We start from the raw sequence: 14,371 nt of genomic DNA, 5'->3' as shown, positions 1-14,371 counted from the left end.
CTGCCGGATGCCCAAATATGGGCATGCACACGCCATCTGGACATAGGATCATAAATCAAACGTTTGACGTGTGCCGTCTCTCTCTCACGCCAAAACTGATAAAGTGCACACTGATCAGTAAAGAGAGGCTAACATTCTATAACGCTCCCTTTCCTCTGCATTGTTCTCTCACAGTGAGAAACTATAGGATTACAATAGTGTTCTCCACTTTCTTCATTTGATCCAATTCAACGTTGCCAATTATTTAATGACATGAGAATTAAGTGGAGTGTCTAATCTTAGCTGGTCTGAGAGAACTGATGAGGCTTCTCTCCTCTATGTATACATTGATGTCTTTTTAAACGGCCCAATCTGTAGAATCTCTTCCCACAGTCAGTGCAGTGATAAGGCTTCTCTCAAGTGTGTATCCGTCCGTTGGTGTGTTTTAAAATTGCCCAATTGGGAAAAACTCTTGCCACATTGAGAGCAGAAGTAAGGCTTCTCTCCTTTGTCTTTTTTCTAATGACCTTTAAGCTCAGCTGGTGTTTAACATTTTCTAAAGTCAGATCAGTGGTAAGGCACCTCTCTTGTGTTTCCCTTGGTGTCTTTTTAAATGGCACATTCAAGAGAAACTCTATCCACAGTCAGAGCAGGAGTAAGGCTTCTCTCCTGTGTGTGTATATGTTCAGATCATTTTAAGGTGTCCAGACGAGAGAAACTTGTCCCACAGCCATTTTGAGGAGCTGGTGAAAAGCCTGTGGTCCTGCAGGTTTATACCATCGCTGGTCAGAGCCCTGGAGTCTAAGGCTTCTCTCTTTTGTGTATACGTTCATGGTGTTTTAAGGTGCCCAGGTGAGAGAAACTCTTTCCACAGTCAGAGCAGAAGTAAGGCTTCTCTCCTGTGTGTGTTCTCTGATGAACTTTTAGCTCAGTTGATGTTTTGAAGCATTTTACACAGTCAGAGCAGGAGTAAGGCTTCTCTCCTGTGTGTATACAATCATGTTGTTTTAAGGTGTCCGGACGAGAGAAACTCGCCCCACAGTCATAGCAGGAGTAAGGCGTCTCTCCTGTGTGTATACGTTTATGTTTTTGTAGGGTGCACGGTCGAGAGAAACTCTTACCACAGTCAGAGCAGGAGTAAGGCTTCTCTCCTGTGTGTATACGTTCATGTTGTTTTAAGGTACCCAGTTGAGAGAAACTCTTTCCACAGTCAGAGCAGAAGTAAGGCTTCTCTCCTGTGTGTATACGTTCATGTTTTTTTAAGGAGCCCAGTCGAGAGAAACTCGCCCCACAGTCAGAGCAGGAGTAAGGCTTCTCTCCTTTGTGTATACGTTCATGGTGTTTTAAGGTGCCCCGTTGAGAGAAACTTTTTCCACAGTCAGAGCAGAAGTAAGGCTTCTCTCCTGTGTGTAAACGTTCATGTATTTTTAGGTGGCACAGTTGAGAGAAACTCCTTCCACAGTCAGAGCAGGAGTAAGGCTTCTCTCCTGTGTGTATATGTTCATGACGTTTTAAGGTGTTCCGATGAGAGAAACTCACCCCGCAGTCAGAGCAGGAGTAAGGCTTCTCTCCTGTGTGTGTTCTCTGATGAGCTTTTAGGTCAGTTGATGTTTTGACGCATTTTCCACATTCAGAGCAGGAGTAAGGCTTTTTTCCTGTGTGTATACGTTCATGTTGTTTTAGGTGGCTTGGTCGAGAGAAACTCTTTCCACAGTCAGAGCAGGAGTAAGGCTTCTCTCCTGTGTGTGTTCTCTGATGAGCTTTTAGGTCAGTTGATGTTTTGAAGCATTTTCCACATTCAGAGCAGGAGTAAGGCTTTTCTCCTGTGTGTATACGTTCATGTTGTTTTAGGTGGCTTGGTCGAGAGAAACTCTTTCCACAGTCAGAGCAGGAGTAAGGCTTCTCTCCTGTGTGTATACGTTCATGTTTTTTTAAGGTGCCCAGTCGAGAGAAACTCACCCCACAGTCAGAGCAGGAGTAAGGCTTCTCTCCTGTGTGTATATGTTCATGTCGTTTTAAGGTGTCCCGATGAGAGAAACTCTTTCCACAGTCAGAGCAGGAGTAAGGCTTCTCTCCTCTGTGTGTTCCATGATGAACTTTTAGCGCAGTTGATGTTTTGAAGCATTTTCCACATTCAGAGCAGGAGTAAAGCTTTTCTCCTGTGTGTATTTTTAGGTGTATTTTTAGCTTTGATAGAAATGGGAAAATCTCCTCACAATGTGGGCAGTGGTGAGACCTCTTTGCTCTGTGATCTTCCTGCTGATGCTCTCTGGATGTAGAGAATGTCTCAACATGGTCTCCTGTGTGAACAATATCAGAACAACCAGTCAATTGGTGTGATATACATGTCAATCAAATGTATTTTATGAAGCTCTTTTTACAAAAGTTGTAACAAAGTCCTTTACAGAAACCAACCCAAAATCCCCAAAGAGCAAGCAATGCAGGTGTAGAAGCACAGTGGCCACGAAAAACTCCATGGAAAGCAGGAAAGGGGCGTGTCATCCTCCACTCACTATCACAAGGGTTAGTAACTACACAGACTCACTTCATAAAACTTTAAAACACTGGCAGTTTGTCTACTTCACTTCTTTAGTCTACTCTCTGATCACTCCAGATAGCTCAGTTAATAAAACAAATGCTGGCAATACTGATGTCAAACCATGCAAGTCTCAGTAGCATGAAATAACATCTACCTTCTCATTGAAACAGTTCTACTGCAACTTTTCATACACAGTGGGAAGTTGGAATGAACAACAAACTTAGTTAGATGGAACCTGCTCTTACCATGATTAACAGATTTCCCAATCTTCTCCTCCTCTTCTTCATCATTAATGTTGACATTCAGCTCCAGTGTTTGACTGCAGTCTTCCAGCTTCACAGATGCCATCTCTGGATCCTGCAGTGCAAACTGGGCCCCACTGTCACAATCAGGACCCAGTGACTGTGGGTTTGGACTCAGTGTGGAAGGAGAGAGGCAGGCTGGGTTTGTCGTTACTGTTGATGTTACCGGCCTCAGACTTAATTCTAGTCCTGTAGTAACAATGAGAAACAGACACAAAAAGTTATTGTCTTGACAGTTCTGGCACTTTCTTTATTCTCAAAAAATATATTATATGTTCAATTATCTAATTCAGTGCTTGACTTGGACTGAAATAGGTGCCGGTACTGTTTATATTTAGGCACAGGAGCTCCACAATACTGTTGAGCTAATATTCTATAAGAGGAACTGTCAAGACTTCCGCCGAAGTCGGTCCCTCTCCTTGTTCGGGCGGCGCTCGGCGGTCGACGTCACCGGTCTACTAGCCATCGCCGATCCATTACATGTTCAGTATTTAACCCGCTGTTTCACACATGTATGTGTGCGTGTTTGTTCTATGTTGATGACTGTATCTGACGGCTGGTATTTTGTTGCCGAGCTTTGTATGAACCCCGTTTATTCATTGTACCGGTATATTTCACGGACCGTTGTATTGTTTCTATACTGGTGTTTTTTCGTGTATTAAATACTTTGTCCACGCATCTCAACTCTCCTGCGCCTGACTCCTTTTCACCAGTTACCCAAAGCCTTGACAGGAACATGAGCTCAAACAGTAGACATTTGAAGTGCCGGTTCTCAGCTCCAGTGAGCTCCTGTCCAAGTCAAGCACTAATCTCATTTCAATGGATCAGGTAGCTAAGCATTGACAACAAAACATTCATGAATTCATATTAAACAAAGTACACATTTTAAAATTAGTCTACGCAAAGTAAGTGCACTTAAACTAAAGTAGATTTCCCAAATTCACATAAATAGCAAAAAAACATTTAGTACAAGTTTAGTTTTAACCTTGTCTTCACTGTATTATTTTAATCTAAAACCAATTGTGTTTCCCGTTCACACCATAGTAACATTTATAGATAAAGATAGAAGCAACTGAAGGTGTCTGAATATTAGTACACATGTAGAAAACTCAGTATAGAGACAAAGTAGAGTCGCAATTCAACGGCTCAGACACGAGAGTTATGTGGCAGGGTCTACAGTCAATCACAGATTACAAAAAGAAAACTAGCCCCGTCGCGGACCAGGATGTTTTGCTCCCAGACAGACTAAACAACTTCTTTGCTCGCTTTGAGGACAATACAGTGCCACGGCCCGCTACCAAAACCTGCGGGCTCTCCTTCACTGCAGCCGAAGTGAGTAAAGCATTTAAACGTGTTAACCCTCGCAGGGCTGTAGGCCCAGACGGCATCCCCAGCCTCTTCCTCAGAGCATGCGCAGACCAGCTGGCTGGTGTGTTTACGGACATATTCAATCAATCCTTATCCCAGTCTTCTGTTCCCACATGCTTCAAGAGGGCCACCATTGTTCCTGTTCCCAAGAAAGCTAAGGTAACTGAGCCAAATTGACTACCGCCCCGTAGCACTCACTTCCATCATCATGAAGTGCTTTGAGAGACTAGTCAAGGACCATATCACCTCCACCCTACCTGACACCCTAGACCCACTCCAATTTGCTTACCGCCCCAATAGGTCCACAGACGACGCAATCGCAACCACACTGCACACTGCCCTAACCTATCTGGACAAGAGGAATACCTATGAGAGAATACTGTTCATCGACTACAGCTCAGCATTTATTAACACCATAGTACCCTCCAAACTCGTCATCAAGCTCGAGATCCTGGTTCTCGACCCCGCCCTGTGCAACTGGGTCCTGGACTTCCTGACGGGCCGCCCCCAGGTGGTGAGGGTAGGTAACAACATCTCCACCCCGCTGATCCTCAACACTGGGGCCCCACAAGGGTGCGTTCTGAGCCCACTCCTGTACTCCCTGTTCACCCACGACTGCATGGCCATGCACGCCTCCAACTCAATCATCAAGTTTACAGACGACACTACAGTGGCAGGCTTGATTACCAACAACGACGAGACGGCCTACAGGGAGGAGGGCCCTCGGAGTGTGGTGTCAGGAAAATAACCTCACACTCAATGTCAACAAAACAAAGGAGATGATCGTGGACTTCAGGAAACAGCAGAGGGAGCACCCCCCTATCCACATCGACGGCACAGTAGTGGAGAGGGTAGAAAGTTTTAAGTTCCTCGGCGTAAACATCAGGACAAACTGAATTGGTCCACCCACACAGACAGCGTGGTAAGAAGGCGCAGCAGCGCCTCTTCAACCTCAGGAGGCTGAAAAAATTTGGCTTGTCACCAAAAGCACTCACAAACTTTTACAGATGCACAATCGAGAGCATCCTGTCGGGCTGTATCACCGCCTGGTACGGCAACTGCTCCGCTCACAACCGTAAGGCTCTCCAGAGGGTAGTGAGGTCTGCACAACGCATCACCGGGGGCAAACTACCTGCCCTCCAGCACACCTACACCACCCGATGTCACAGGAAGGCCATAAAGATCATCAAGGACAACAACCACCCGAGCCACTGCCTGTTCACCCCGCTATCATCCAGAAGGTCAGTACAGGTACATCAAAGCAGGGACCGAGAGACTGAAAAACAGCTTCTATCTCAAGGCCATCAGACTGTTAAAAAGCCATCACTAACATTGAGTGGCTGCTGCCAACATACTGACTCAACTCCAGCCACTTAAATAATGTAAAAATGGATGTAAAAAATGTATCACTAGCCACTTTAAACAATGCCACTTCATATAATGTTTACATACCCTACATTACTCATCTCATATGTATATACTGTACTCTATACCATCTACTGCATCTTGCCATCTTGATGTAATACATGTCACTAGCCACTTTAAACAATGCCACTTTTATATGTTTACATACCCTACAGTACTCATCTCATATGTATATACTGTTCTCGATACCATCTACTGTATCTTGCCTATGCCGTTCTGTACCATCACTCATTCATATATTTTTATGTACATATTCTTTCATTCCTTTACACTTGTGTGTATAAGGTAGATGTTGTGAAATTGTTAGATTACTCGTTGGATATTACTGCATTGTCGGAACTAGAAGCACAAGCATTTCGCTACACTCGCATTAACATCTGCTAACCATGTGTATGTGACAAATAAAAGTTGATTTGTATCATTGCCTGGAGGAATGTGCTGAAATACAAACGTTTTGGAGCTCAGTACTGTGCTATATCTCTGAGATGACCTTTACCCCAATACCACTAATCCCGAAACTAGTGGCGCACAATTGGCCCAGTTTAGTCCGGGTTAGGCCGTCATTGTAAAAAAATAAATTTGTTCTTAAGCAATTTGCCTAGTTAAATAAAGGTTAAATAAAAAATAAAATAAACACTGCAGAAGTGTTTTGGCACCCTCCCCCAGATCCGTGCCTCGACATAATCCTTTCATGGTGCTCTACGGACAATTGTGTCTGAATGTTATTACACATGTAGAGAACCGATAATCATTACATTTAGCTTCAAAATAGTACTGCAACCGTAAAAATTGTCTCTCTCTGCTGCACCCGCACTGCCTGCACTGAAGTCCGTTGATGCAGACTGACTGGGCACCGCCATTTTACCAGCTTGTGAATTTTTCCTTTCATGGAGCTCTACGGACAATTCCGTCGACCTCATTGCTTGGTTTTTGCTCTGACATGCACTGTCAAATGTGGGACCTTATATAGACAGGTGTGTGCCTTTCCAAATCATGTCCAATCAATTGAATTTACCACAGGTGGACTCCAAGTTGTAGAAACATCTCTATCTTTTATTTATGTAATCAATTTTAGAATAAGGCTGTAACGTAACAAAACGTGGAAAAAGTCAAGGGGTCTAAATACTTTTCTGAATGGGAGAGGGGATACCTAGTCCGTTGTACAACTGAATGCATTCAACTGAAATGTGTCTTCCGCATTTAACCTAACCCCTCTGAATCAGAGAGGTGCAGGGGGCTGCCATAATCGACATTCACGTCTTCGGTGCCCCGGGAACAGTGGCTTAACTGCCTTGCTCAGGGGCAGAATTACATTTTTACCTTGTCAGCTCGGGGATTCAATCCAGCAACCTTTCGGTTACTGTCCCAACACTCTAATGCAAAAGGGGAATAAAACTATTCTAAAAGTATCTCATAAGTCAAGAACATTATGACCTATTACCCGGTACCCCAGGTAATCTTAGGTTTCATTACATACAGTCGGGAGGAACTACTGAATATACGATTAACGTCAACTCATCATCGTTCCTACCAGGAATATGACTTTCCCGAAACGGATCCAGTGTTTTGCCTTCCACCCAATACAATGGATCTGATCCCAGCCGGCGACCCTGTGCGACGCCGAAAAAGGGGAAAACGAGGCGGTCTCGTGGTCAGGCTTCGGAGACGGGCACATCGCGCTCCACTCCCTAGCATACTACTCGCCAATGTCCAGTCTCTTGACAATAAGGTTGATGAAATCCGAGCACGGGTAGCATTCCAGAGAGACATCAGGGATTGCAACGTGCTCTGCTTCACGGAAACATGGCTAACTCAAGGGACGCTAACGGAGTCGGTGCAGCCAGCTGGTTTCTTCATGCATCGCGCCGACAGAAACAAACATCTTTCCGGTAAGAAGAGGGGCGGGGGGGTATGCCTTATGATTAACGAGAAGTGGTGTGATCATCATAACAACACACAGGAACTCAAGTCATTCTGTTCACCTGATCTAGAACTCCTCACAATCAAATGTCGACCGCATTATCTACCAAGGGAATTCTCTTCAATCATAATCACAGCCGTATATATTCCCCCCCAAGCAGACACATCGATGGCCCTGAACGAACTTTATCTGACTCTTTGTAAACTGGAAACCACACACCCTGAGGCTGCATTCATCGTAGCTGGGGATTTTAACAAGGCTAATCTAAAAACAAAACTCCCTAAATTCTATCAGCATATCGATTGTGCTACCAGGGCTGGAAAAACACTAGACCATTGTTATACTAATTTCCGCGACGCTTATAAGGCCCTCCCCCGCCCCCCTTTCGGAAAAGCTGACCACGACTCCATTTTGTTGATTCCAGCCTACAAACAGAAACTCAAACAACAAGCTCCCGCGCTCAGGTCTGTTCAACGCTGGTCCGACCAATCTGAATCCACGCTTCAAGACTGCTTCGATCACGCGGATTGGAATATGTTCCGCATCGCGTCCAACAACAATATTGACGAATATGCTGATTCGGTGAGCGAGTTCATTAGGAAGTGCATTGACGATGTCGTACCCACAGCAACGATAAAAACATTCCCAAACCAGAAACCGTGGATTGACGGCAGCATTCGCGTGAAACTGAAAGCGCGAACCACTGCTTTTAACCAGGGCAAGGTGACCGGAAGCATGACCGAATACAAACAGTGTAGCTATTCTCTCCGCAAGGCAATCAAACAGGCTAAGTCTCAGTACAGAGACAAAATCGAGTCGCAATTCAACAGCTCAGACACAAGAGGTATGTGGCAGGGTCTACAGTCAATCACGGATTACAAAAAGAAAACCAGCCCCGTCGCGGACCAGGATGTCTTGCTCCCAGACAGGCTAAACAACTTTTTTGCCCGCTTTGAGGACAATACAGTGCCACTGACACGGCCCCCTACCAAAACCTGCGGGCTCTCCTTCACTGCAGCCGAGGTGAGTAAAACATTTAAACGTGTTAACCCTCGCAAGGCTGCAGGCCCAGACGGCATTCCCAGCCGCGTCCTCAGAGCATGCGCAGACCAGCTGGCTGGTGTGTTTACGGACATATTCAATCAATCCTTATCCCAGTCTGCTGTTCCCACATGCTTCAAGAGGGCCACCATTGTTCCTGTTCCCAAGAAAGCTAAGGTAACTGAGCTAAACGACTACCGCCCCGTAGCACTCACTTCCGTCATCATGAAGTGCTTCGAGAGACTAGTCAAGGACCATATCACCTCCACCCTACCGGACACCCTAGACCCACTCCAATTTGCTTACCGACCCAATAGGTCCACAGACGACGCAATCGCAACCACACTGCACACTGCCCTAACCCATCTGGACAAGAGGAATACCCATGTGAGAATGCTGTTCATCGATTACAGCTCAGCATTTAACACCATAGTACCCTCCAAACTCGTCATCAAGCTCGAGACCCTGGGTCTCGACCCCGCCCTGTGCAACTGGGTCCTGGACTTCCTGACGGGCCGCCCCCAGGTGGTGAGGGTAGGTAACAACATCTCCACCCCGCTGATCCTCAACACTGGGGCCCCACAAGGGTGCGTTCTGAGCCCTCTCCTGTACTCCCTGTTCACCCACGACTGCGTGGCCATGCACGCCTCCAACTCAATCATCAAGTTTGCGGATGACACTACAGTGGTAGGCTTGATTACCAACAACGACGAGACGGCCTACAGGGAGGAGGTGAGGGCCCTCGGAGTGTGGTGTCAGGAAAATAACCTCACACTCAACGTCAACAAAACAAAGGAGATGATTGTGGACTTCAGGAAACAGCAGAGGGAGCACCCCCCTATCCACATCGACGGGTCAGTAGTGGAGAAGGTGGAAAGTTTTAAGTTCCTCGGTGTACACATCACGGACAAACTGAATTGGTCCACCCACACAGACAGCGTTGTGAAGAAGGCGCAGCAGCGCCTCTTCAACCTCAGGAGGCTGAAGAAATTCGGCTTGTCACCAAAAGCACTCACAAACTTCTACAGATGCACAATCGAGAGCATCCTGTCGGGCTGTATCACCGCCTGGTACGGCAACTGCTCCGCCCACAACCGTAAGGCTCTCCAGAGGGTAGTGAGGTCTGCAGAACGCATCACCAGGGGCAAACTACCTGCCCTCCAGGACACCTACACCACCCGATGTCACAGGAAGGCCATAAAGATCATCAAGGACAACAACCACCCAAGCCACTGCCTGTTCACCCCGCTATCATCCAGAAGGCGAGGTCAGTACAGGTGCATCAAAGCAGGGACCGAGAGACTGAAAAACAGCTTCTATCTCAAGGCCATCAGACTGTTAAACAGCCACCACTAACATTTAGCGGCCGCTGCCAACATACTGACTCAACTCCAGCCACTTTAAAAATGGGAATTGATGGAAATTATGTAAAAATGTACCACTAGCCACTTTAAACAATGCCACTTAATACAATGTTTACATACCCTACATTACCCATCTCATATGTATATACTGTACTCTATATCATCTACTGCATCTTGCCATCTTTATGTAATACATGTACCACTAGCCACTTTAAACTATGCCACTTTATGTTTACATACCCTACAGTACTCATCTCATATGTATATACCGTACTCTATACCATCTACTGCATCTGCCATGCCGTTCTGTACCACCACTCATTCATATATCTTTATGTACATATTCTTTATCCCTTTACACTTGTGTGTGTGTGTAAGGTAGTAGTTGTGGAATTGTTAGGTTAGATTACTGTTGGTTATTACTGCATTGTCGGAACTAGAAGCACAAGCATTTCGCTACACTCGCATTAACATCTGCTAACCATGTGTATGTGACTAATACAATTTGATTTGATTTGATTTGATATCATCCTCCACTCACTATCAAAAGGTTAGTAACTACACAGACTCATTTCATATAACTTTAAAACACTTGCAGTTTGTCTCCTTCACTTCTTTAGTCTACTCTCTGAACACTCCAGATAGCCAAGTGAATAAAACAAATGCTGACAATACTGGTGTCAAACCATGCAAGTGTCAGTAGTAGTGATGCACCGATATGACATTTTTGGCCCATACCGATATCCGATATTTTCCTTGACAAAAAAAAAACAGCTACCGATACCCGATATTGACATTTTTTGCGGCCTTTTATGCATTTTAGTACAGTTAAATAGTTAACACACACACAAATATGGACACAGGAGTCTAAGGCACAGCATCTCAGTGCAAGAGGCGTCACTACAGTCCCTGGTTCAAATCCTGGCGGTATCACATCCGGCCGTGTTTGGGCGGCGCACAACTGGCCTAGCGTCGTCCGGGTTTGGCCGGGGTAGGCCATCATTGTAAATTAGAATTTGTTATTAACTTCTTCTGGCTGCAGGGGCAGTATTGAGTAACTTGGATAAAGGTGCCCATTTCAAACGGCCTCGTACTCAATTCTTGCTCGTACAATATGCATATTATTATTACTATTGGATAGAAAACACTCTCTAGTTTCTAAAACCGTTTGAATTATATCTGTGAGTAAAACAGAACTCATTTTGCAGCAAACTTCCTGACAGGAAGTGGAAAATCTGAAATCGATGCTCTGTTCTAGGGCCTGCCTATAAATGTCCTTGATATTTAATAGTATACATGCACTTCATACGTCTTCCACTAGACGTCGACAGGCAGTGAGAGAAGAAATTGAGTGTATAACTTCATCTGGGGTCGAATAAAAGCTCTTGGCATGACGTGACCCCAATTTCCTGTTTCCTGGAACGCGCGAGAAGGGACCTGGTATTGCCTTCTGTAAAGCTGTCGTTATAGACGACTAATATCTCCGGCTTTGATTTTATTTGATACATGTGACAATATCATCGTAAAGTATGTTTTTTCAATATAGTTTTATTAGATTATTGACATTTTTTCGGGACGTTAGGCGTGTTGCTTTGTCTGCGTTTGTTCACGAAGGAGAGCTTCGTGCCACTTTGCTAGCTTTCCGTGCTAATTGACTGGAGAAGAGGACATTCTAAATCCAAACAACGATTGTTCTTGACAAAGGACCCCTTGTACAACATTCTGATGGAAGGTCATCAAAAGTAGGACCCATTTTATGATGCTATTTCATATATCTGTCGAACATGTGAACTAGTAGTTTGCGCACAGATTTTGGGCACGCTCTCGCCATAACGTAAACTGCATATCGTAATGAAGTTATTTTTAGAATTCTAACACGGCGATTGCATTAAGAACTAGTGTATCTATCATTTCCTATACAACGTGTATTTTTTAGTAATGTTTATGAATAGTTATTTGGTCAGAATATGTGAGTGTCAGAAAAATATCCGGACGTTGTGGGAAAAAGATGCTACGTTAGCACAATGTATAACCACTGATTTCAGCTCTAAATATGCACATTTTCGAACAAAACATAAGTGTATGTATAACCTGATGTTATAGGACTGTCATCTGATGAAGCTTATCAAGGTTAGTCAAAAATTATATATCTTTTGCTGGTTTGTTACGATCGCTAACTTTTGCTGCTGGTAAATGGCTTATGTTTCTGGCTATTGTGGTAAGCTAATATAATGCTATATTGTGTTTTCGCTGTAAAACACTTAAGAAATCGGAAATATTGGCTGGAATCACAAGATGCCTGTCTTTCATTTGCTGTACACCATGTATTTTTCAGAAATGTTTTATGATGAGTATTTAGGTATTTGACGTTGGTGTCTGTAATTACTCTGGCTGCTTCGGTGCTATTTCTGACGGTAGCTGTGATGGTAGCCGCAATGTAAAACTGATTTATAGCTCAAATATGCACATTTTTCGAACAAAACATAGATTTATTGTGTAACATGTTATAAGACTGTCATCTGATGAAGTTGTTTCTTGGTTAGATTGGTTGGTTCTTGGTTAGTTAGGTTGGCTTTGTGCATGCTACCTGTGCTGTGAAAAATGTCTGTCCTTTTTTGTATTTGGTGGTGAGCTAACATAAATATACGTGCTGTTTTCGCTGTAAAACATTTAAAAAATCGGACATGTTGGCTGGATTCACAAGATGTTTATCTTTCAAATGCTGTATTGGACTTGTTAATGTGTGAAAGTTAAATATTTCTAAAAAAATATATTTTGAATTTCGCGCCCTGCACTTGAGCTGGCTGTTGTCATAAGTGTACCGACGTCGGGCTTGCAGCCAGAAGAAGTTAACTGACTTGCCTAGTTAAATAAAAGGTTACACAAACACACCAAAAAGTTATTTTGTTGGCATTTCCATACGTCCCCATTACCAATAAAACATAATCAAAACCTATTTCCTCACTTACTTGCTGTGCTGTTTCCTTGTTCATTTGTTCAGTCGTTTCATTCTCAACCAGGATTTCTATGGAATGCCGTTTGGGTCTTTGCGTGTCAAAAAATAAGCTTGTTGACCAATCAGGACCTGAATATGACTGCCCGTCACATAATAATTTTACGCGGTCATACATTTTTTACGTAGTTATTACACATTGATTACACAATCACATTTCATATGTCAACGATTCATCAATACGTATGCTATGATGCTGGTCATAAAAAAAGCTAGCTAACTCATGGATGCAAACAATGTTCTTCCCCAAAAACATCGCAAACCGACATTATCTGTTTCAGTAGCTATAGTCAGGTAGCTAACTATATAGCTAGGTGTCATCATCTAAATTAACCCTAATTTATAAGACAGTTCTTATTTGATTAATGGTGGTCGGACCCATCTATGTGAAACTAGCCACAATAAGGATTAACCACAATAGTGGAATTTGCAGTTAGCCTTCAAAGTCAAGGTAGGGCATAATTCTACTATTTGTATTCATTTGCATCACTGTCAATGACATACTTTTATTTTGAAAACAAACAGCAAATTCCACTTTTGTGCTAATCCTTATTGTGGCTAGCTTCACAGCACATAACCCGGTCCGGTCGAGCGTCACTAGCCAGATGAAGCTAGTTGGCTGCTTATAACGGAAGCTTTGGGCAACAGGGTTAAGTAGCTGGCTAACTGTTTATTTTCAAGAACTGAAGTTCAATTTCAATAGGCGAACAACAAGTGGCAACCTAGCTATTGTTTTCAGGCTGGTTGTATTGGTGCTAACGTTAACTCACGTAAACTCGTACATTGCCTTGGTCCGTACAATTGCCCTTATTTTAGCTCCCCAAAAACGTAATACTTCCAGATCAACTGTAATGTCAATACCATTGTAAAGCACAATTTGAAGGTTTGTGTCGAATTTGAATAGGGTTTTTAGGGCGGTGCTAAAGTGATCTTAGAAGTAAACAGCGGCTTTGAGAATGATGATCGCATGCAAAGATGACGCAAAAAAATGACTAGGTATCCCCCCTTACCCCGTCACTGTCCATTTCTTGTTTTTAAACGATGAGAGAAGTGCTACACCTGGTGGAGAGAGATTGTAAGACAGAAATAGTTGCTTTACGCGTGCTGTACGTTACGGCATGACACGTCACGATGTAACGGAGTGTCCGTTTTTTCAGCTTTTCTCCAATACTATAGAGCCATTACCATGTCGATCAACGCTTGAATAGAAACGTAGTTCACACCCCCGATTTTGAAGTCAACACAGTCGCTACAGTCCCATTAGTTTTCTTTGTAGCCTCGTTTGAATGTTGCGGTTGCGCACATTTGTACGGAATGGGGTCAGTTTACGTTAGTGTGTACTGGTGCTTGACCAGTCGGCGAAAGCCAACATCACCCACGACAGAGAACGGTTGATTGTCAAGGGCAATGAATTCCATT

The 14,371-nt window shown here is 43.9% G+C and overlaps 2 protein-coding genes across 7 annotated transcripts in view; both read right to left on the bottom strand.

Annotated features, from left to right (window-relative positions):
- The window catches only part of LOC139533032 (zinc finger protein 271-like), a 279,603-nt gene that overhangs the window by 182,692 nt on the left and 82,540 nt on the right, over positions 1-14,371 (bottom strand). For 5 of the 6 annotated variants that reach the window (XM_071331205.1, XM_071331201.1, XM_071331202.1 and 2 more), the window contains one exon: positions 2,764-3,009. In XM_071331205.1, coding sequence (XP_071187306.1) covers positions 2,764-3,009 — 246 coding nt within the window. Of the gene's footprint in view, positions 1-109; positions 2,280-2,763; positions 3,010-14,371 lie in introns of those variants that run through there. The other variant, XM_071331204.1, reaches the window with a different exon arrangement.
- Positions 1-14,371, bottom strand: part of LOC139533065 (zinc finger protein ZFP2-like) — a 316,223-nt gene that overhangs the window by 298,098 nt on the left and 3,754 nt on the right. The gene's annotated exons all lie outside the window — the stretch shown is intronic.

The sequence above is a fragment of the Salvelinus alpinus genome, chromosome 10, assembly GCF_045679555.1.
Source record: "Salvelinus alpinus chromosome 10, SLU_Salpinus.1, whole genome shotgun sequence".
NCBI lineage: Eukaryota > Metazoa > Chordata > Actinopteri > Salmoniformes > Salmonidae > Salvelinus > Salvelinus alpinus.
Note: the sequence above shows the minus strand (reverse complement) of the source record. Positions and strands in the feature narration are given on the sequence as shown.